This window comes from Lepidochelys kempii, chromosome 7 (assembly GCF_965140285.1).
Source record: "Lepidochelys kempii isolate rLepKem1 chromosome 7, rLepKem1.hap1, whole genome shotgun sequence".
In the NCBI taxonomy this organism is placed as follows: Eukaryota; Metazoa; Chordata; order Testudines; family Cheloniidae; genus Lepidochelys; species Lepidochelys kempii.
The window spans coordinates 92,451,195-92,476,353 of NC_136386.1; the positions used below are offsets into that span (position 1 = coordinate 92,451,195).

The 25,159-nt window shown below is 38.4% G+C and overlaps 1 protein-coding gene across 5 annotated transcripts in view; it reads left to right on the forward strand.

The window, feature by feature from the left end:
- The window catches only part of HECTD2 (HECT domain E3 ubiquitin protein ligase 2), a 74,558-nt gene extending 50,486 nt beyond the window's left edge, over positions 1-24,072 (forward strand). For all 5 annotated transcript variants that reach the window (XM_073353822.2, XM_073353823.2, XM_073353824.2 and 2 more), the window contains 9 exons: positions 1,527-1,659; positions 2,458-2,546; positions 4,007-4,165; positions 6,354-6,428; positions 7,321-7,408; positions 7,658-7,764; positions 13,376-13,491; positions 14,353-14,496; positions 21,439-24,072. In XM_073353822.2, the coding sequence (XP_073209923.2) occupies positions 1,527-1,659; positions 2,458-2,546; positions 4,007-4,165; positions 6,354-6,428; positions 7,321-7,408; positions 7,658-7,764; positions 13,376-13,491; positions 14,353-14,496; positions 21,439-21,559 (1,032 nt within the window). In that variant the 3' untranslated portion in view covers positions 21,560-24,072. The remainder of the gene's footprint in view (positions 1-1,526; positions 1,660-2,457; positions 2,547-4,006; positions 4,166-6,353; positions 6,429-7,320; positions 7,409-7,657; positions 7,765-13,375; positions 13,492-14,352; positions 14,497-21,438) is intronic.
- Positions 24,073-25,159: the final 1,087 nt, after the last annotated feature.

Sequence of the window (25,159 nt, forward strand, 5' to 3'; positions counted from 1 at the left end):
CAGTCAACCTGTGGAACTCCTTGCCTGAGGAGGTTGTGAAGGCTAGGACTATAACAGAAAAGAGAACTGGATAAATTCATGGAGGTTAAGTCCATTAATGGCTATTAGCCAGGATGGGTAAGAAATAGTGTCCCTAGCCTCTGTTTGTCAGAGGGTGGAGATGGATGGCAAGAGAGAGATCACTTAATCATCACCTGTTAGATTCAATCCCTCTGGGGCACCTGGCATTGGCCACTGTCGGTAGACAGGATACTGGGCTGGATGGCCCTTTGGTCTGACCCAATATGGCCATTATTATGTTCTTATGGGTCCCCCACTCCAGGTCCTGCAGTTGGTGGACATTTTGATAATACAGTGTGGTCGGAAATGGGTCAAGTTGGGTATCATTCAAAAGTCCTTTCTCTAACAAACACTATGGCACCAAACAGGACAAGTCTGGAACAATTATGTAGCTATACATTAAAGAAAATATTTAAAAATAATTTTTTTAAATTATACTTTAACACAGGCTTGTCAAACGTGGCAGCCCTCATGAAGTTCTGTTGAGGCTCTTGACTGACAATAATGTGTTATCGGTTAATGCCCAGAACGTGATACCTGGATTAATATTTTTAAGGTTGCAGATTACTATAAACGGAAGGAATGCTTGAAGTTGATTGCCATCATCGGTTAAAAAGGTGATACCATTGAAATTATGATTCCATAGATTTTAATGACTCAAATGACACTTCACTTACCTTTCTATAATTAACTTGCCCACAGAATTACACATGCTCCAAGATTATTAAATACTTTAGGCTTTCTTCTTCCAATTTCTTACCCAAATTTTTAACCCACTGCTGCCATACCCAGGACCCAGTTACTCAGAGAGAGCATGGATGAGAGCTATTTGGTGCCTTGACTCCCAAGATGGCTTCCAAGCCTGGACAGAGACCTCATGAGTCAGGAGGGAGAGTGGCCAAACAATTATGATTAGCTAAGGGGGTGAGAGAACCTGGATTTGTGCAGGAAATGGCCCAACTTTATTATCATGCACATTGTGTAAAGAGTTGTCACTTTGGATGGGCTATCACCAGCAGGAGAGTGAATTTATATGGGGGGGTGGAGGGTGAGAAAACCTGGATTTGTGCTGGAAATGGCCCACCGGATGATCACTTTAGATAAGCTATTACCAGCAGGACAGTGGGGTGGGAGGAGGTATTTTTTCATATTCTCTGTGCATAAATAAAGTCTGCTGCAGTTTCCACGGCATGCATCCGATGAAGTGAGCTGTAGCTCACGAAAGCTCATGCTCAAATAAATTGGTTAGTCTCTAAGGTGCCACAAGTACTCCTTTTCTTCCAGTCTAGACCGTTATTTTCATATAAACTTGAATTATGAATTAGAATTCAGTAACTTTATGGATTCATATTTCACTTGAAATAATAGCTGTAGAAATAAAATAAGCACATTTGTGTTATCCAGAAGTTCTGTAATATTAAATATGTTGGGAGTCTCTGATTTATTTAATTTTAATTTTTTAATAGCTGACACGGAAGAGGGCAGATTTGAAAAAAAAGTTGAAAGTTACATTTGTAGGGGAGGCTGGTCTTGATATGGGTGGCTTGACAAAAGAATGGTTTCTTCTCCTTATTCGCCAGATTTTTCACCCAGACTATGGTGAGTCCTCATAATTTACTTCTTTAAGATTAACAGATTAAAAACATGATGAATTAAAAACAGGGATGGATAGGCATTTTTAGTTTTTCAAATGTTTAGCCATCCACCTTGGATCTTTTTTTTAATATTCTCTATTGGGTCACGTAGCCTGAGCCCTCCAAGCCCGAGTTGGCTGGCAAAGGCCAGCTACAGGTTTTTCTTTGCTGTGTAAACATACCTTCAGTGTCTGTAAGCTGAAGCACAATAATTGTGTATAGATGTGGGACTTGCCTGCATGAGGGCCAGCTCCTTATTTGAGAATTGTGAACATGGTAGTCAGTATTGTGCTATCCAGTGGGTCTCTGTCTCCTCAATTTCTAAATCACATATCCCAAGGCCATTATTAGAACATATTTTGCTCTTGTTTTTTCCAGCAATTTTGACTCACTCTAACTCTCTAATTTTTGGCTCCATAAATATGGATCTTAAATACAATTCTTTAGCAAATTGACTTTAACATTGTCAATTTCACTATTGTTTGGTGATTTCTGTGAGACAGCCCACAACCATGCCTTACATGGCAATACAGCTTGTGACATTAGTGTCAGTGAATATGTGCTGGCATCCTTCAAGATTGCCAAACAACTACCTGTACTGCTGTGGAAAGGAAGGAAAGTATCTAGAATGAGGGCACTCACTGATATACACACACTGTTAGCTAAAAAAAGGATGAAGAAAGCGTAAGACAAATATATGCTTTGGGGGGATTTTTTTCATTGCAGATAAATAATGTTGTGAAATAATTTTTACATTCCACAGGTATGTTTACATATCACAAGGATTCACACTGTCACTGGTTTAGCAGTTATAAATGTGATAACTACTCTGAATTCCGATTGGTTGGAGCTGTATCCTTTGCTGTCCACTTGAAGGTGCTACCTGCATAGTATTTTAATCAGTTACTAAATGTAAAAACAAAAAGCTAGGAAGTTCTGATTAAGTATAAATATACAATATCAGAATTAGTTTTTATTATGCTTTTATTTTTCAGTAAAAGATTTTTTTTTTTTTTTGCTTTAAAAAGCTAAACAGAATACACTGACTAGTGATTCTTGTCGGAAAATACATATTGTGTGTATGTATACATATACATTACATACAAAAAACTACATTAAAATAATGTAAAGTCAGGAAAATCAAGCACTTCAAAGTTAGGAAATTAAGAATTAGATTTTTTTTAAAGTATGGAACTCCTATTAGTAACCAGTTTAAAATCTATTTTATAATAATAGTTCATAGACCGTAAAGTTTCATCTGTAAAATTGAATCTTTGGTTGAAAAAAGTAATTTCTTGCTGACTGTTAAACCAGTTGACATATAATCTAGTATAGGATACTCACACTGCTATTATAAATGACATAACTTATCAACAAAATGCTTAACAATAAATAAACTGAATTTTTTAAAAAAATCATTAAACAGTATAGTCATTACAAATAGAATGAATACATACAGTAAACAGGATTTAATCTGCTAAATACAAAAAGAAAAACAGCCTGGTGGAATAGGCAGTAAATCGGATGGCTTATATATTTGTTTATTAGAACTGGCATATTTAGTAAATGGAAACCAATAGCCTGGTCTTATATTTAAACTTTGTATAAGGAAAATATCCCATGCTTTACCCAGTTGGCTGCCTGGCACAGGAAGGTTAAACTAATGGGATGTAATAACAAATCTGGCAGTAACCAGTAACAATCACAAAAGACGGGCAGCTTCTCTTGATGGATAATTAACTTCTCAGGTACAACAGTAATCATATTGATTTGTACAAAAATGTGTAAAATCAACCTGATTTCTCATTAATAGTTCCCAAAAACTCTGGATCTTTGTGCACTCCCACCAAATATGCCTGAATAGGCCTGCTGGTGACCTACACTGTCAGCATAAGTTTGTCTTAATGTGTTTAATTTTTATGGAAACATTGGTATGTTAAGACCTCTGTAGAATTTTTTAGATTAAAGATACCCATATCTATAGTTTCATTTTAACTTTTTTTCCATATTATAGTAGTTCAAAAAATGTTTCATGCTGTATTAGAATCTTAAGTATGAAGCAATTCAAGTGTTGAATAGAAGTGCATTATTTGATCGTGTTAATATTTTTTAGTTTAATAATTCTTACATTAGACAGTAGACTCTTAAAAGAATGATGGAAATGTTGAAAAAGGAACATATTTTCTTGCCTTTTCAGTTTTGTTTAATACTTACTTACAAAATACTCACTAACAGTGTAAAATATTCTTCCAAAAGTGATTTAAAAAGAATAATAAGAATATGATTTTCTACTTAACATCTGACATGTAAAGCTTATGGGACTTGCCGTGTATAACAGTATCACCTTGGATATTCGCTTCCCACCTTGCTGTTATAAGAAACTTTTGAGTCCTCCCATTGTTCCCTGTGATCAGAACACACCTGTAGGCATCAGTGATGTTTCATTAGATGACCTGTGTCATATTATACCAGTAAGTAAAAAGCAGTATTTTAAAGGATAGTTTATTTAAATAATAATTGGTTTCATTTATGGGTGCTTGGGTGCTTCGGTTTCATTTAAATGTTGCAGAACATTTCATTTTATAAGCCCCTTTTTTATATGCTTTCCAAACGACTCACCATTTTCTCTCTTCTTGAAGATCTTATTTATTTATTTTTTGCTTGTAAAAGATTGAATAAAATTTTCCCTTCTGCCATTTAAGTTATGGGAGTTAAAAAAGCAAAACTACACACAAACTCATGAAACTTCACTTCTAAGAAATTTACTATGCAGAACGCCACTCTAAGAGACCAGTGCTATATTTTGCAATCCATGGTATCACTAGATGCAGTAAAACTCTCAACGGTGTACATGAGTCAGTTCTGTATCTAAGCATTCTCAATGAAGTTACAAATGGCCTCGGCCATTTAATTGACCTCAGTTCCTCTATAGCCACCTGCTAGATCATTATCAGTCTTCATTCCTATGGTTTAAAAAAGCCCACAAAAGTTTTGTAATGGCCAGATTAATTTCTAATAATTGTAGTGGGGTTAGTTTCTACAATTGAGTAGCAATATTCTGAAATCTGCATCAGCACAAGATGATATATCCTAAAAAGAGTTTGGGAATCAAAAAAAGGTGCCCCATGCAGTTGGAAGATGTCGCTACCCTATCATTAAGGCACTTCGTATGCTGATGGGTACTTGCATTAGTATTATTTTTTTGTGTGGCACCATATTCCAGGGTAGGGGTAAGAAGCATGAGCTCAGTCTTAAACTTCCCACCTGGATTGAAGTCTGACCTGCTCAACTCCTTTCTTCAGAAGTCTCAGAATCTTCGACTTTGAAATCAGAGATGATCTTTCGGTCCAGCTTCTCCAACAAAGAAACCATCAGATCATAAATTGAAGACAAGATCTTCAGATCTTATTTTTCCTGCCAAGAAACCACTTTATCTATCAGTAGGTTCCATTTTTGAATACTGAGAGTCATAGCTCCTCTTGCAGTCATATTGAAGAGGAAGGGGGAGGCAAAGCATTCCTCCAGATACACATACGCAGGCCAGACAGTAGATTTACCAAAGTGCATAGGAGCCTAAAGATGCATATAGGCGCCTAGTGGGATTTACAAAAGCACTCTGTGAGTTAAGTGCCTAACTCCCATTGACTTTGAGTGAGAGCTAGGTACCTAACCTACTTAGATATTTTTGTAAATTCCAGTAAGCACATAGCTGCATGTTTAGGTACCTATTTACCTTTGTAAATCTGGCCTATGGTGTCTTCATGCCACAAAGAGAAGTTACATAAGCATAAGATGGGCATGGAATGGGCTGTTTAGTTACCATCTGGACACACTGAGCCTTTCACTCAGGCTCATCACAGTTATTTGGGCATTTTGGGAAAAATACATTTCTCCCTCAGTAAAATGCCTCTGAATCCTCACTGTAGAAGGATAACATACAATAACAGAACCAAGTGGTGTCAAAGGAGTACTTTTTTTTTTTAAATTGAAGAGCTGCTCTCCCAATATTAGCATCTGATCTTGACCCCAGTGTCAAGAGTGTCGTGATTATTTAAACAACATAAAGCTGGAAACTACACTTCAAGTAGCAGCCCTACAAATTTGCAAAATACATACATTCTGGATGCAAGCATTCCAAGCAGTCACTTCCCTGGTAGAATAAGAGTTTAGTCTCTGTGGCACTGGGACTCCAGCTTACTTATTACAGACCTGGATACTAAATTTAATCTACTTGAATAAGTGTGATATAATGGTGGTAGGCAAAATACAGAAGCAGCCCCTTCTCTATGAGCTCTTTGTTTAGTTGTACCTTTCTTTCAAAGGTAACATCTGGGGAACAATTACTGATAAATCTCCTTTTTTCCATTTGTTTAAAAAAAATCTAACAGGGTTTTTTAGATCCATTTGTAGCTGATGTTTGAAAGATGAATTCAGTATGAACATACTGGAAATAAGTTCCTTTGCCTGGTGAGGGGAAAAATTCAAAATATAGTTATTAGTAGTTGAAAAATAATTTCTGCACATGTGGAGTAACAGGTTGCTTTATGTATAGTATGCTTTAATGTGCAATTTTGCCCATGGTGTTTCTCAGTAGTAAATTGTTGTACTTTAAAAGGACAAGGTGGAATTGTAGCTAATTTAGTAATTTTTTCCCCCCAGGAGTTGGCCCATGGACTAAGTGAGCTTCTATCCTATGAAGACAACGTTGAAGAAGATTTTTATTCAACTTTCCAGGTACTGTAGGAACACAGACTCTACAGTTTATAGTAATTATTGATCCATCTCAGGAGATTTATTCATAGGTAGAGTAGTCCATCATAGAGAGTGATTGCTGATTGTCTGGAGTTCAGTGGGGTTGGGGTTAAAGAACTATAAAGCTTGTCCTAGCTTTGAAAGAGTCAGTTTAGCCTGGAAGGTTGGCCCAGACAAAGGCTTGCTGTAGCTTTGGAGGATTTAGTAAATTTGGGATTCAAGTTGACCTGGAAGCCTGATTTAGGCAGAGACCTACCTAATTTGAAAGACTTTACCTAATCTGGGGGCTAGTTTTTGGCAAATGCTTGTACTAACTATTTGATATACTCCAGTCTGGAACACTGGCTTAAAGAGAATCCTGATCCAGTTATGAAAGATTTGGTATGCCATGGGAGTTTTAAACTTAGCAGAGGCTTGCTCTAATCTGGAATGATTTAGTTTAGCCAAGGAAGCTTGGGTTTAGGCCTGCAACAGCCTGAAAACGGTTGTTAGGCCTGACAAAGGCTTGTTAATCTAGTTCAAGGCTTTTTTGCTTTAGCTGGGAATTATACTGTCATCAGCTGGTATGAGAATTTTTATAACCTAAATTATTTTCAATTTTGTGGGACCTACAATTAAAAGAGAGTTTATTTCTTCTAATATATTTAATCTCCTAAATCCTTTTCTGCATCTTTCTCCTTTGTGGTATCTGAGCCTTACCACACAACTAACACATTTTAAATAGTATATTTGTTTGTTAAGAAAAATACTAAAAAGTATAACGCATAATTTTTAAAAATCTCTCAGAAATATGCAAAACTATTGATAAATGATTTATTTGCCATAATGGACCAAAGGTGTTACATGTACTATACCATCTTCTCTCTTTCTCCAGGTTTTTCAAGAAGAATTTGGAGTCATAAAATCTTATAACCTAAAGCCTGGTGGTGATAAAATTCCAGTTACGGCTCAGAATAGGAAAGGTACACTAAAGATATAAATATGCCAACTGCAATGCACCAAACTTCACTTGTAACTATAGATTTTGTTATTTAGCTGAGTAGTAAAAATAAAATTCAGAATGAACTTGCTAATGCTATGTAAAGTAAAATGTATTTTAAAAGTTTTAAATTATTTCAACTCTGTTTAAGATAATACAATAAATGATAGTCTGAAATAATTTTATTAATATCTAATATAAAGGGTATCAAATGTTTTGGTTTTTTTTTTAGAATATGTGCAGCTTTATGTTGACTTCATTCTCAACAAATCAATCTACAAACAGTTTGCAGCTTTTTATTATGGATTCCATAGTGTCTGTGATTCATATGCATTGATGGTAAGAATAAGATGAAAAGTCTTATAGTAAACTTTATTTAATATTATCTTAAAGTTTGGTTTACTTCTATTATAAATCTGTGACAAAGAATTGAAAATGACTGATCTGAATTAGATAAATAAACTTTAATAATTTAACTGACTTTTTTCAGTGTTCATAGAGGCTCTGATTCAGCAAAATATTTAAGCAAATGCCTAATTTTAAGCATATGAGTAGTCCCACTGTGATCAATGGGCCTTCCTGAATATAACCACTCAAGAAAGAGATCTTGGAGTCATTGTGGATAGTTCTCTGAAAACATCAACTCAGTGTGCTGCGGCAGTCAAAAAAGCTAACAGAATGTTGGAAATCATTAAGGATAGATAATAAGACAGAAAATGTCATTTTGCCTCTGTATAAATGCATGGTATGCCCGCATTTTGAATACTGCATGCAGATGTGGTCATCTCATCTCAAAAAATATATATTGGAATTGGAAAAGGTTCAGAAAAGGGCAACAACAATTATTAGGGATATGGAACAGCGTCCATATGAGGAGAGATTAATAAGACTAAGATTTTTCAGCTTGGAAAAGAGACAAGTAAGGGGAGAGGGGTATGATAAAGGTCTATAAAATCATGACAGGTGTAGAGAAAGTAAATAAGGAAATGTTATTTACTCCTTCTCAGAACACAAGAACTAGGGGTCACGAAATGAAATTAATAGGCAGCAGGTTTAAAATGAACAAAAGGAAGTATTTCTTCACACAATGCACAGTCAACCTGTGAAACTCTTTGCCAGAGGATGTTGTAAAGACCAAGACTGTAACAGGGTTTAGAAAATAACTTGATAAATTCATGGAGGATAGGTCCATCAATAGCTATTAGCCAGGATGGGCAGGGACAGTATCCCTAGCCTTTGTTTGCCAGAAGCTGGGAATGGATGACAGGGGATGGATCATCACTTGAGGATTAACTGTTCTGTTCATTCCCTCTGAAGCACCTGGCATTGGCCACTGTTGGAAGATAGGATATTGGGCTAGATGGACCTTTGATCTGACCCAATATGGCCATTCTTATGTTCTTATGACCAGAAAACTGTTTGAGAAAAACACTATATAATTGCATTAACATTTAGGACTCTGCAATATTACGGAGTTGGAAAGAATAGTGTTTTCATTGGAGAATCTTAAAGGTCTTTAAAGATATTTAATGTATTTCCTCTCACAATACTGCTAGTAAGTAACCAGTATGATCCCCCTTCTATAGACAGATAATTGCAACAGATTAAGGCCAAGATTTTTTTTTTTCTAATGGGTAGGATTTTTAACAGATAGGATTCAGTGTGGCCTGGTTTTTCAAAAGTGCTTATCACCCAGCAGTATTCACTAAACTTAGTGGCTGCTCATCTCTTTTGGAAATCAGGCCATTTATTTAGGAGCCTAAATGTGAACTCGAAACCTTAACTTTATATACCAGTTTTTTAAAATCTTGTCTTAAGTAACTGCAATTCTATAATAAAACCACAAATGGAACCTCTGTTTCCTCACTTTAGTCTTTAGTTTTAAGCCAGTGATTCCCAGGTGTGCAGAGCTAGATCCCCTCTTCTGTGGCAGGTTTGCAGAGGTGCCCCTCTGTCTCTCATGATTAAGGTTCCCAACCCTCCAGGATTGTCTTGGAGTCTCCAGGAATTAAAGATTAATTTTTAACTAAAGATAATGTCATGTGATTAAACCTCCAGGAATTCATCCAACCAAAGTTGGCAACCCTACTCATGATATAGCCCAGGTGGTGTCACCTAGTGTAATCCATTCTCTTCCCCTCTCTATCCTTGTTCTTATTCTATCCTTATAATCAAAGGGTGGGACTACTAGGGTCTGTTAATAAACAGTTCTTTGGGCATTTTTGGTGAATTTTAGGTTATTTTCATCTTAGAAAGTAATGGGAGAAAAAGCAAAGAGAAGTCACCCAAAACTCAGCAGAATGAACATAAAATCCTTCAGTAGACCCCACACCGCTGGCTGACATGAAAAACCATCCCTTGAAAATAATATTGTTCCCCATTTTTCCCCTGAAACTTCCCTTTTCTCCCTCACTTTTCCCCATGGCTTGCCTCTTCCTAGTAGCCTACCTTGTTTTGGCTGCAAAAAATACCTCGTGGCTGCTCAGTTGCCTCCTCCCTGCTGACTGCTTCTTTTCAGTGCATGCAGGATCTGGCTCCAGACTAAACCCTTTACTGAGCTGAACACATCTCTAGACCATTAGAGAGGATCGGAACTGGAAGCCCAGTATGTGCAAGTGAGAAAGGATGCCAGCAGGTAGTAGAGGAAAGAGTGGTTGCCTGTCATGCACACCTGTGATGCTGACCAGGAGCTGAGTTACCTTGGGCAGGTTTTCTAAAGCGAAGCCTGTTCTGGCCAAATGAGGACTAATGGCAGATATACTGGTGGCTTCCCTCCTCTGCCCCTCCCCCATTTCTAGTTGGATTGTTGAGAGGGAGTTGTGAGGATCATGCAGTCTTGTGTACTTACAGGGGAGTAAATAATGGGTACAGTTTTACTCAAAGAGAACATGAAGAAAAGCCAGATAGCCATCTTAAAAGCCTTTCAGGGTCCCTCAGTTTCAGCCCCCCACTTATGGATCATCCCTACAGTGGGGCAGGAATCTGATAACTTCTCTGGCACCACTTCTTCTCTCTTCCAGTCTTTGCTGGCATCTTCAGCTGCTATATCAGTTCCCTTTCTCATGAACCATGGGGCCAATCAGAAATTGACAGGGAGAAGAGCTGACACTGGAGCTTAGTCTCCATTAGTTTTTCACCACTTCTGCAACCTGATAGTTCAGCCACATAGTTTGCAAGTAGCCACAGGGCAATGTTGCATGTTTGAATATTATAATAATAATAACACTAGGTGGTAGACAATTGTCTTAATTGGAATTACTTAATTAGAGCTTATTAGTTAAAGATTCGTACAGTATGATACAGAATACTTTACTACCCTCTGTAAATTATGAAGAGATGGCATTGTTCTCTTTTTAAATATATAAAAATAACTGAGATGGCAACTTGCTCACTTCCAACTAACTTTTCAAAATTTATTCCTTTATATACTGGTTTAGAACAAAGACCGTTTATTTGTTGGGAGGGGAAAAACTACTTTCCCACAGTTGATTGTGTGTGTTCTGTTTTAATATTTTAATTTATTTAAATTAATACTTACGGAATTTTTATGGTATTTTAATTTACATGATTGATACGCTAAAGGGATTTCTAACCCCAGTTATTGTTATTAAGAACATCTGTTCCAGCAAGCATTTCCAAAGGAGTTAAAAACATCTTTGAATGTGTCATTTTTTATAAATTACAGAAAATATTTGTATTCACAAATACCCTCTTATTAATCACAGAACATAACTGGATTGTAAGCACCCTTTATCAATTATCCAATCTTGTTCATTATATCATACTTCTATAGTAATAAGTATTCTCTGTTAGTGCCAGGATTCCCTTGACATCTGTTTTAGATTAAAGGAGTTAAAGTATACACATTTCATTACTGAGTACATGCCTTCCTTCATTTTCTTACTCAATAAAGTTTAACTTAAGCACAGAAAAAGGATTTTAGTTAATGGGTTTGGTTATACGGGTTTTACGATATCAGTGGAGATTGAATATGACTGACAACCAGAAATCCCAATCAAGGAGTATCTTTCCCACTTACTGACCAGAGAGCAGTGAATTTGGTGAGATTGCAACAGAAGGCCCTCTGGTCACTGGGACAGTTAATTCCTTCCTGGACAGGGAAGAGCCTATTAAGGTGGCTTGGAACCGGTTTTATGGTACTGTGGCTCCTAATCTGACCAACAGCATGTCAATGAATTGCTCCAAGGTCTAGCTTCTGATTGATTGGGAGCTTTTCGGGTCCTGAAATTAAGATGTCACAGGTTCATACGTACTTGTTCCCTGCTCCCTACATTTGCAGGCACCACACTAGTACTTCAGGAAGAAGGGGGAAAGATTTAAAACTAGTAGTGTTCTCAGGGCGAAGACTCCATTCTCAACACCTGGAGCATCGGAATATTATACAGAAAGAACCAGATGACCTAGAGGACTGGGGTAATAGAAATTAGATGAAATTTAATAATATCAAGTTCAAAGACATGCACTTGGGGAATTATAATACCGATTTCTACTACAAGCTGGGGCTCAGCCTTTGGAGGCAACAGAAGAGGAGAGAGACCTGGGTGTGTGGGTTCATCCCAGGATGGCTATGGCTATCAATGAAAGGCAGTTGTGAAAAAGGTAAATGTGATCCTAAGATGTATCAGGAGAGGTATTTCTAGTAGAGATTGGGAAATATTAACACTATTGTACAAGGCAGTGGTAAGACCTCACCTGGAATACTGCATACAGTTCTGTTCACCCATGTTCAAGAAAGATATATTCAGACTGGAACAGGTGCAGAGAAGGGTTACTAGGACAATTAGTGCATGTGGGGCCTATCTTATGAGAGGAGGCTGAAAGAACTTAGTTTCTTTAGCCTAGCAAAATGAAGGCTGAGTGGGGGATGTGAGTGTGCACAAATATATCAAGGAGGTAAACACCAAAGAGGGAGAAGAGCTAGTTAAATTAAAGGAAAATGTTGACAGAGGAACAAATGAGTATAAATTGTCCATGAACAAATTAAGGCTCAGAAATTAGAAAGTTGCTAACCATCAGAGGAACTTCCCAATAGGAGTAGATTGGGCAAGCAATCTAATTCTAAGATAGAACTTGATAAATTTATGAGTGGGATTGTATGATGGGGTGACATGCTGTGACTGGGGGGTTGAGCGTAGTGGCCCAGAGGTGTATTCTGTATTTTTTTTCCTCCTCCCTCTGAAGTATGAGATAGGACACTTGACAGGATGGGCCAGTGCTGTGAGGCATAAATGGAGTTCCTTCTCAGATGCTTGGCTGGTGAGTCTTTCTCACATGCTGAGTGTCATACTGATCACCGTTTCTGTTTTCAGGAATGAATGTCCCCAGGTTAGATTGGCAGGAATCATGGGGAGTTTTGCCTCACTCTGCAGCATGGCATGCATGTCGATTGTTAGAATCATCTGAGTATATCTAACCTAATCAATTCCCTGCAATCGCAGAGGCCTTGAGTATTAGTGCTACTCACTCCTTCCTGTTCTCTAGCTGTGGCATACAATAGTTTACTGGTGTTGGGCTCAGTACAGGGTAATTGGGTTCAGTTTAGGGCCTGTGGATGTGTAGGAGGTCAGACTCGGTGGCCTAAATCTCTGACTCTAAGTAAGTAAGTGTAAACATTAGGAGGAAAGGGGAATAAAGGTAATAGTAATAACAACCCACTAATGGATATTAGCCACATTTATCTTGCTTGTTAGTACAGGATTTTAAAATTAAGCGCTGAGGAATTGATCTTCCTGCAAAATAGTAAATACTGGAGTTCACATATCAACTTTTATCCATGAAAAATGTTCATAAGAAAATAACACACTTTGTCTACAATACATAACAAAACATCTGCAATTTAATTTTTCAATTCTTAGTCTGAATCGTATTAGTATCATTATATATCTTTTAAAAAAGTGTTCTGCCAGCAAATGTTATGACTTTTTGGCAGCTACTTCGTCCAGAAGAGGTTGAAATTCTTGTTTGTGGAAGCCCTGAACTAGATATGTATGCTCTACAGAGAAACACCCAGTATGATGGCTACCTGAAAACTGATCTCACTATACGGTAGACTTAATTTTTAATCTTCTTAATATTCATATAGAAGAACAGTATAGACTGATGCACTAATGGGAGCAATTAAAATCTGAATTTCAATATAGTCATTAAGTACTAAGATACAAGTTTAGTTTTAAAAAGGTTATCTCAAAATGACATTAAAATACTGTAGTCTTATTTCCTTTAGTAGGAAAAGTTATATTAGTTGAACCTCCTTAGCTATGCCAAGTGTCTTTAAAAGGACACAATTGGTTTAAGTCTAGTCAGTTTCAGGTACTACACTAAGATACTGTGTGGTTTTACATTATTTTCCTATATTTTAAAATGTTATCTCTCTTCTCTGATGATGTGTGAAAGATCCACACAAACTGGGGCAACTGTCTATACACAAAATATAAAATGCATAAAAAATTGAGAAGAAAATATTTCCATCTGATCTTTCTGTAATACCTAGTAACCCTTGGCATTTCTTGTAACTAATAGGTTTTAAACAACGTTTCAGACAGAAATGTAAATATGTATCTTTATCTAAACCAACGTTTGAAAAATAAGGGTTTGTAAGATACAGGCATGTAATCTATAGCTCAGCCAAAACATCTCTTCCCTTTGCCTCACTATGCCAGTTATAAAATCTGGCTCCAAATAATGGCGGGGGGGAGGAGTTGTATAGAGGAGTGTCACTAGCACATTTTTGATAACACAGTGTTTGAAAATGTACATAAATACTTTTTGCTTTTAAGTTCACCAGTTAACTATATATTTATGGGAATTTTTATATTAAGTGACAATATCTGAGCCTAGGGTGTAGTGATAACTTTACATTGCTTTTATCAAGATATTAACTCTCCCCTTCCCTAATGAATCCTGTAGATACTTTTGGGAGGTAGTACTCGGATTTCCTCTTGATCTCCAAAAGAAGCTGCTGCATTTTACTACAGGAAGTGACAGAGTACCTGTGGGAGGGATGGCTGATTTGAATTTCAAGATTTCAAAGAGTGAAACGTCCACTAACTGGTAAATAATTTTCAGTTGTATTCTTAAATATTTTAACAGAAGAGTCTTGCTGTAATTTGTGTATGTACTGTAAAGAAAAAGCAAACTGATTGAGAAACTATATTAGTTCCTTTAGCTTGGTTTACAAATATTATTAAAACCAGGTATTGTTTTACAAATATAGCAGATGTTCATCTAATACAGTGCTAGCTCTCTAAGCAATGTGTAACTCTGAAGTCCAGTTTCTGCTTTTTAATACAAGTGGTCCTTATGCTTCAATTCAGAGAAGCAATTTGCATTAGTCCTTGACTGGGGCTGAGCTGGTGAAAAATAAACTACCATATTTACCAGGAGTTCTGCTGGATCCATTTGGGTGTTCATCACTATGGATACCAGTCTCCGCAGCTTGGAGGATGCTCTTGTTTCTTACAGCTGATCTGAATCAAGCTTTTTAGCATGAGCCCTGAACAGACTGACCATTGCTTTGGGATCTCTATCAAGTAAATGGACAGATGGTCCAGAGGTTCTTCTCTGTAGGTGAAACAAGAGAGTCTGTAACATGAAATTAAAGGTTAAATATTTGTATGCTCTGCTGGAACCTTTTATATCCTTTTGAACTCATGCGGGAAGTTTCTCATTCCTTACTAGCAAGCTAGTTTTTTGGATGGCTGTTTTCTCCAGAAGGTTAGGAGAAATTCAGCTCAGTTAATTTGGAGAGCTATATAAAGAAGCTTACTATCACCAGAAATTCCTGGTTCCACTTTGCATTGTCAAGTCTTCAGCATCACAAGTAATCATAGATTTGAAATAAGTACAGTACATGAGATCTTTTTTCAAAAATTCATTTATTGTAATTGGCCTTATCATAATATTATAATGCTTCTACTGATTTTTAGATCAACAGACTCATGAATCCAGTAATATGTTAAAGGAATATCAAGGCAAGAAAATTGCGAGCTGACTGCTAATCTGTTCTTAACTTGGTCCCATTTTTAAATTCTCAAAATTGTATATGATCTTATATATATTTGGGTACACGCAACACATATCTTCCTGTTGTCTGGTGCAGTGGCACAATTTAAAAATGGAGTAGTAGCTTTTAAATAAAAGGTGTATGTTAAAATAATGTAGGCCCTATTCCTACAATGTCATCTTTGCAGTCAGATTCTTGCACCCATGCAGAGCCATATTGGCTTCCATGTGCCTCTTCATAAGCATAAGGATCCACCTGCATGGATCATATTACAAGATCCAGGCCGTAGTAATGGCCAAAATTTTCAAATCTGAGTGCCCAATATTAACCTCCTACATTCATTGGATATGTACCTCGTAGTAAAAGTGGCCTGAGTTTTAAAGATGCTGAGCACCTGCAGCTCCTGTTGACTTTAGTGAAATGCGTGGATTCTCAATGCTTGTAGACATCTGTAGCCCGGCCTTCAATGGCCTAAAGGCTGTGATTTTTCAAAGAAAGTTATGCCATTTCTGAGAGCATTTGAAAATCCCACCCCAAATACGAATTTAGAAACTTAACTTTAGACATCTAGCTTTGGAAATTTGCCAATATGTCCAGTCAGTTTCATACCTCAAACTGAGCTGAACTGTAATTCCATACATATTCCACTACTGGTGCATGTGCAGCCCCTGCACTTGATTTTGGGATTCTTTTGGCTACCAATATCCATATGGGGCCATGCCTATGCTCTTGGTGTCCTTGTGCCTCCCACATAAGTGTTTAAGGGTAGGGAAACCCTACCCATCCTTCAGTTCCTTCTCAGTGCCCATGGCTACAAGTTGGAACTTCAACAGTGGCTGAGCCTCTTGATCACTGTGCCCGTTCTGTTGTTTGTAAATACCTTCATGTTAGGATTAGCTTTTTACTTAGCATTTCCTTTCTCTTTGAAAACAAAAAAAATTCTCTAAACGACTTCACCTGGAACCAGGGTTAGTCCTTATAGCAGAATAGAAATTTCCACGATTTTAAGAATTGTCCTTGTGAGGCAGTAACACCACTTAATGATGGGTATATGGGTGTTTATGCCTTACCAAAGGGGCACGTTCCTGAGAGAGGTGCCATTTTGCAAATCATTCTTGAAGCAAACACCAAAGGGAAGAGAGACTCTCAAGAAGCTTCTTTTACTGGAGAGGTCTATGCCTCTTCAGATATTGGAGTGGCTGGACATGAAATTCCTGAACAGTCCTCTTCCAAAAGTGCGCCAGTCAGCTCTTCAGTCTACTCTCTGAGGCACATGTCTAAGGGACCTTCCTCTCTGGCTGGTAAAATATCTGAGGTTGGGGGAGAAAGGAGCATTGCACCTCTAAGGGCCACAGATCTAGGTGCCCCCTCACTAGGTCCTCTGATTCTGCTACTGAGAAGGGTAGTTCAAATGAGTGGGTATCTCTCTGGCACCCAGTCCACACCAGTCACCATATCCTAGTACCAGCTCCCACAAAGCATCATATATCATCCAGAACTGACTTGTCATTGAGGCTGCTGGTACCAGTCTCTTCCATTCACTTGGTACCACCATGCTCAGTACCAAGACCCTTTGCAGCATCAACAGACCTCACACCCTCTGCAGGACCATTGTTGTTGTTCATCTAACTTCCTTCTGAAGTACCAACCACTACTCTGTCTCTTCAGTACTGAGCACATCTGTGGTACCAGGTAGACAACATACTAAAGGCTTGCCTAGCACCTAAGCTGGTACTGCTCCACCATTAAAAGAGTAGTAGTTTTTCTCCTCCTCTCATTCATAGAATCATAGAATATCAGGGTTGGAAGGGACCTCAGGAGGTCATCTAGTCCAACCCCCTGCTCAAAGCAGGACCAATCCCCAATTAAATCATCCCAGCCAGGGCTTTGTCAAGCCTGACCTTAAAAACTTCTAAGGAAAGAGATTCTACCACCTCCCTAGGTAACACATTCCAGTGTTTCACCACCCTCTTAGTAAAAAAGTTTTTCCTAATATCCAACCTAAACCTCCCCCACTGCAACTTGAGACCATTACTCCTTGTTCTGTCATCTGCTACCACTGAGAAAAGTCTAGAACCATCCTCTCTGGAACCACCTCTCAGGTAGTTGAAAGCAGTTATCAAATCCCCCCTCATTCTTCTCTTCTGCAGACTAAACAATCCCAGTTCCCTCAGCCTCTCCTCATAAGTCATGTGTTCCAGACCCCTAATCATTTTTGTTGCCCTTCGCTGGACTCTCTCCAATTTCTCCACATCCTTCTTGTAGTGCGGGGCCCAAAACTGGACACAGTACTCCAGATGAGGCCTCACCAATGTCGAATAGAGGGGAACGATCACGTCCCTCGATCTGCTCGCTATGCCCCTACTTATACATCCCAAAATGCCATTGGCCTTCTTGGCAACAAGGGCACACTGCTGACTCATATCCAGCTTCTCGTCCACTGTCACTCCTAGGTCCTTTTCTGCAGAACTGCTGCCTAGTCATTCGGTCCCTAGTCTATAGCTGTGCATTGGGTTCTTCCGTCCTAAGTGCAGGACCCTGCACTTATCCTTATTGAACCTCATCAGATTTCTTTTGGCCCAATCCTCCAATTTGTCTAGGTCCCTCTGTATCCTATCCCTGCCCTCCAGCGTATCTACCACTCCTCCTAGGTTAGTATCATCCGCAAATTTGCTGGGAGTGAAATCCACACAATCCTCCAGATCATTTATGAAGATATTGAACAAAACCGGCCCCAGGACCGACCCCTGGGGCACTCCACTTGACACCGGCTGCCAACTAGACATGGAGCCATTGATCACTACCCGTTGAGCCCGACAATCTAGCCAACTTTCTACCCACCTTATAATGCATTCATCCACCCATACTTCTTTAACTTGCTGACAAGAATACTGTGGGAGACCGTGTCAAAAGCTTTGCTAAAGTCAAGAAACAATACATCGACTGCTTTCCCTTCATCCACAGAACCAGTAATCTCATCATAGAAGGCAATTAGATTAGTCAGGCATGACCTTCCCTTGGTGAATCCATGCTGACTGTTCCTGATCGCTTTCCTCTCATGTAAGTGCTTCAGGATTCAGAGTAACAGCCGTGTTAGTCTGTATTCGCAAAAAGAAAAGGAGTACTTGTGGCACCTTAGAGACTAACCAATTTATTTGAGCATGAGCTTTCGTGAGCTACAGCTCACTTCATCAGATGCATTCCACGGTATGCATCCGATGAAGTGAGCTGTAGCTCACGAAAGCTCATGCTCAAATAAATTGGTTAGTCTCTAAGGTGCCACAAGTACTCCTTTTCTTTTTGCTTCAGGATTGATTCTTTGAGGACCTGCTCCATGATTTTTCCGGGGACTGAGGTGAGGCTGACTGGCCTGTAGTTCCCAGGATCCTCCTTCTTCCCTTTTTTAAAGATTGGCACTACATTAGCCTTTTTCCAGTCATCTGGGACTTCCCCCGTTTGCCATGAGTTTTCAAAGATAATGGCCAATGGCTCTGCAATCACAGCCGCCAATTCCTTTAGCACTCTCGGATGCAACTCGTCCGGCCCCATGGACTTGTGCACGTCCAGCTTTTCTAAATAGTCCCTAACCACCTCTTTCTCCACAGAGGGCTGGCCATCCACTCCCCATGTTGTGATGCCCAGCGCAGCAGTCTGGGAGCTGACCTTGTTAGTGAAGACAGAGGCAAAAAAAGCATTGAGTACATTAGCTTTTTCCACATCCTCTGTCACTAGGTTGCCTCCCTCGTTCAGCAAGGGGCCCACACTTTCCTTGGCTTTCTTCTTGTTGCCAACATACCTGAAGAAACCCTTCTTGTTACTCTTGACATCTCTTGCTAGCTGCAGCTCCAGGTGCAATTTGGCCCTCCTGATTTCATTCCTACATGCCTGAGCAATATTTTTATACTCTTCCCTGGTCATATGTCCAACCTTCCACTTCTTGTAAGCTTTTTTATGTTTAAGATCTGCTAGGATTTCACCGTTAAGCCAAGCTGGTCGCCTGCCATATTTACTATTCTTTCGACTCATCGGGATGGTTTGTCCCTGTAACCTCAACAGGGATTCCTTGAAATAGAGCCAGCTCTCCTGGACTCCTTTCCCCTTCATGTTAGTCCCCCAGGGGATCCTACCCATCCGTTCCCTGAGGGAGTCGAAGTCTGCTTTCCTGAAGTCTAGGGTCCGTATCCTGCTGCTTACCTTTCTTCCCTGTGTCAGGATCCTGAACTCAACCAACTCACGGTCACTGCCTCCCAGATTCCCATCCACTTTTGCTTCCCCCACTAATTCTTCCCGGTTTGTGAGCAGCAGGTCAAGAAAAGCCCCCCCCCCCCCCCCCCCAGTTGGCTCCTCTAGCACTTGCACCAGGAAATTGTCCCCTACGCTTTCCAAAAACTTCCTGGATTGTCTATGCACCGCAGTAGACAATCCAGGATGCAATAGCAGGTTGGGGTGACCATCTCATTCCCTGGAGTCCTTTGATCCTTACACACCAGAAAAGGATTCTAGAGCGCATTGCTACCGTCTAAAGCCCAAAATTCTAGGAGAGACACTATGCCTTGACCCCCATGGTTCAATATCCATACCAGGACCCCAGCAGTCATACTCACTCTCATGGCTCCCTGTTCAATATTCTTACCAGCACCCTGGCAACCATCCCTCACGCACAGCAGAGCCCATCTGAGAAGTATCAGAGATTCCAAACAAGGAAACCATCAGCTTCTGCTGCATCATCATTTTATCCACCATTGCTATTGAAAGCCTTGGTCACAGATGCCTCCAGTCTAGGGTGGGGAGCCCACCTAGACAATCTTCAGACACAAGGTCCCTGCACTTCTCAGGAAGTCTAGTTGCATATAATACTAAAATACCTCCTGTCTTTTAGGGAGCTTTTAGACAGTTCTGAATTCCTTAAGGTTCACCTAACAGCCATTTCAGCTTTCCATCTTCCCATTTGATTCAGAGCTAATCAGCATTCTCACACCTCACAGTAGGTAGATTCCTGAAGAGCCTTATAAGGGTATATCTCCCAGTCAGGGACCCTCCTCTTCCTTAGGATCTTAACCTCATGCTGACAGGTTTGATGGGTCTTCCCTCCCCCATCCCTTTGAGCCCCTAGCTACACATTCCCTCTTGTCCATCAAAACAGCCTTCCAGATTGCAATAACAGCAGCTATCAAGGTAGGAAAAATGCATATGCTCACTGCAGAACCTCCATAGACAATATTTCAATGAGGCCTCACCCAAAGGTGTTGCTAAAGGTAGTCTCTGACTTCCATTCAACCAAGTAATACACCTGCCTGTGTTCATTCCCAAGCCATATGCCAACAAGGAAGAATTATAGGTTACTCCACCAGGGCTTAAGCAGCTTTTACAGCTTTTTAAGAAGCATTTTGATACTAGAAATATGTAGGGAAGCAACTTCGGAATTCCATGCATACATTTTACCAAATATTACTCCACAGATGAAGCATCAAGATCTGATGCTCCTTTTGGCAGAGCTATCTTATTGTTAGACTCCAAGCACCCACCTCCTGTGATATAGGTCACTGCTTGTGAGTCACCAACAATGGAATATATATGGACAACTAACCTAAAAGAAAATTGTTACTTTGGTTCTTCAAGATGTGTTAGCCATTTATATTCCACAGCCCACCTTCCTCACTACTACAGAGTCTCATAATACCTGGATTCTGTATTGGCGAAGAGTCTGAGGGTTAGTTGGGGTTTCCTCACCTTTTGTGCACTGAGGTGAGAGTCACAAGGACACCGGTGGCCAAAAAGAATCCAAACTCGGCATGGGGCACATGTGCACTAACCATAGAATACATATGAACAACACATGTTGAACCCCAGTTACTGTGAGGTAAGTAACACTTTCTTCATGTGGGTTTGTAAAAGTAATGCACGTAAATTACAACAATACAGGTAATATCGTAATGCTATAAAATTTATGTTAAAAACAAATGGTGCATTATTTTTTTAAATATTTTTAGGTTGCCTGTGGCCCACACGTGCTTTAACCAGCTTTGCCTCCCTCCTTACAAGAGCAAAAAAGAACTGAAGCAGAAGCTGATCATTGGAATTTCAAATGCAGAAGGTTTTGGTCTAGAATAATTTGAAAGGTTTAAAATACAGGATTTTTTTATGTAGCACTCACTTTCCTCTTATTGTGCCTTTAAGCTTTTCATGTTTGTCTCTTGATACTGTGCCAGTCTTATCCAATTTAAAACATGATTTTTTTAGTTAAATGCAAAGTGCGTTTGTTTTTGCTGTATGGCAATACATTTACTGCTTTTTTTTTTTTCACAAAGTAATTTTCATAAAATACAGAATGCTGCATTACTTGACAGAAGAAAGCCGCCAGAGGTGACAAATTCCAGGTTACAGTTTTGAGTCTGATTATTCTTGGAGCACTTTATAATTAATCATAATTTACATCCGGATGCATGTTCCACTGGGAAAGGAAACATAAAAGGTTTATTGATTAGATAAGCCAAGTGGCAGAATGTCTTCAATTAATACACGCAGTAGCAAAGTGTATAACTGCCATTCATGTGAGACACGGGGCCATATTTTCATATTGAGACATAAAGCAATTACAGCCTAGATGAAATGTATACAGTTTTAATGTTCTGGCTTTCGTTATGAAATAATTAAGCAGGATATTTAAAAAGCATGTAAATAACTGCCTGTGGAAAAATAGAATTTTGATAGTGCCATTAATTGCTAAAGATTTATTTTTACAAATACACAGTTTTAGATGTTATATATTCAGCTTTTACAGATCAACAGAATTGATTTGTACAGGAATGTTAAAAGTACTATTTTCAGTATAGCTGGACTCAAGGACAAACTTTAAGTATTAAACAACCTGCATGTAAATCTTATGAAATTGGCAGCAAACTAATCAGTTTGGCTGTAGATATTGTAGTTTTGTAACCATGGCTTACTTAAAGAAATTGGATGTTGACAGGTAAATTCTAAATCTCTTTGAATAACTTAAGAAATAAGTGATATCCACATCACATGGAAAAATATTAAAATTTTAACTTGTGTACAATGCTGTCATTTGATCAACAACTTTATGCTAGAAATCTTTTACTAAAAGTTTATTAGAGTAAGCTATGACAAAAGTGAATACAAGAACATATCAAAATGCTGTATCTTTCATTTAACTTGAAGGTCGGTATTTAGACAATGTTTTGGTTTTTTCACTGCACACTAATAAAGTAAATGTAAAGATATTCTTGTCTGAAAGTTTTAGCAAATTTGGAGCTGAGGAAGAAACTGGTTGTAAAATGCAGGCATAATTACAAGTCCATTTTTATTCACAACCTGAGACAGTAGCAGCATACAGTATAGTATATTGTATTTTTTTACATCAAGTAATACCTACTGTATGTTCTATGGATTTTGCAATGGAACTTATTTGCAATAACAAAATATATAGTAATTTTTCTGATACTTTTCTTATTCTGGCTATTTCTTCCTTTCTATACTACTTACACACAACCAGCAGATTTCTACATTGGTTAGTAAACTAATCTGGCTACTCTGTAACCTTAATGCCATTAATCCTTTAGTAGATAATTACACATTTCATTCTGTTCTGATCCTTAAAGAAGGTAGTGATGGTTTTCCATTTTTATTTTATTAGGAATAGAGATTAGTGGTAGGATTTTTGAAAGCATTCAGCATTGGCCTAACTCAGCTCCTCTTTAAGTGAGTGGTAAAACTACCATTGACTTCAGTGGAAGCATATTTAGGCCAGTAATTGTTGCTTTTAAAAATACCACTCTAGAATTATATTTTTAATCTGAAAATGTAAAGTGAATCAGTTACACAAATCACACTGCTTCACCACTGTACTGCCTGAACTAAAAAGACATTTAAAATGGGTAAAATACTAATAAGCACAAAAATGTGGGTGTATTTTAGAAGTCAGAATTATGTATATTTTTATTAAGTAAACTGGAAGCAAAATTTTTGTTTCTAGAGGGGGTGATTCATGGAAAGTTGTCTTATGCATTTTTGTTTATGAATTAATAGCTCTACAGTTTCTCATGTAAAAATGCACATGTCAATATTTTTATGACTCAAGCCCACATTTAATAACTGAAGCATTGTTTCTGCCTATCATTAAGATAAAAGCTTTACATTTTAATCTTTTATCATAAAATTGCACTTTGCCTTGGTTTAGTTTTAATTATTAAAAGCTTTTTGGGTTTACTGTGTAATATTACCTCAAAATTTTAAAAGCTATTATATTTGCATCCATTTTTAAATAAATTAGAGAACTGTCATTGAATTACATTTTATATTTCCTGACATTAAGTTAAATAATTGTAATTTTTGTATTTGTTAAATGAAAGCATTGCACAATATTTATGAAATAAGCCTCTGATCTCCTCATTTAACATTGTTTGCTCAACTACATTTTGTTTTTTGTCTTGCAATGTAATCCAACAAAACCTTCCTCCTCCTCCCTCACCCCCCTTTTTCTCTCTACAATTGTTTTGTACATTACCTAAGAAAATCTGGTTTGTATACATTTGTTCATTACTGGGTACCTATTTTTATGTATTGAAATTGTGAAGTCATTAAATCAAACACGTTTCAATTTCCAAGTCTGACCTATTTAAGTGCAGTATTTTTTCCATTGAAACATTTTCTTTGCACTAGCAGTTCATAATCTTCTATTAAATCTCTGCATGTTTCAATGAATAAGAAATCTTGACTTACTAATACAGAGGTACCCACCAAAAAGCCCTAAAATAATATTCCATATTCTATCTTGAACTACCGATGTTGCAATGTATACCATGCTAGAAACATAAGAATGTAAAATAGTGTTGATCCTGAACCTATTTCTCCTTATTTCCAGGAACAATCCTGATCCCTCAGCTTCAGGGCTGTTCTAATTTGTGATGATAGAAACTGGCTCAGATGTTATCATGCTCCAGCCATATCTCCTCTCAGTCCCACAATGACTCCTAAACCAGAGGGGAGATAAGGGTAAGGAGCAAGAACTATAGAACTAGGTTCTCTGCCTTTGCGCTGCCTGAGGTTTCCCCTATGCAGGCATAATCTCCAGCCAGCTGTTAAAGCCATCTTTCCTTCCCCTTTGCACTACTTGAGTGGCACACAGGGGACATAAGGGACCAATATCTGAACTATTTATTATAAATATCAGAGTGACTTAACTTTTAGGTCTGTATTCAATGAAGAAATATTTTATTTTCTAAATATGCTGTTTCTTCATGAAGCTCAGCCGCTGGTATAAATCCTACTTCCAGCAAATGGAGATGGGGGGGAGCAATTCTCTTCTGACATCACTCTGTCAGATGACTTGCCCTAGTATCCTGTACCTGCTTTCATTTACCTTGCCAAATTTGGCTTCTCAGCCCTCTCACTGAGTCTTTCATCTGGTGAATGCAGGTTGTTAATCTTCACCACTGGTCACTTTTAGATCCTCTCAATTGATGGTACTATATTTATTATAATAACAGTACTCACTATGGACATGAGCCTGGTAGAAATAGACACTTAGGGCATCTTGTAATCTAGGACTGCTGGCTGCTGACAGAGAAGATTCTCCTGGTCAGTTGGCTAGAAAGTAGTGCAGCTGGTAGGCAATTTACCACTTCAGCTAGGATCCAAGTTCTAGACAGGAAAAATTCAAACAGACAGTAGCATAACCATTTGTAACTGTGT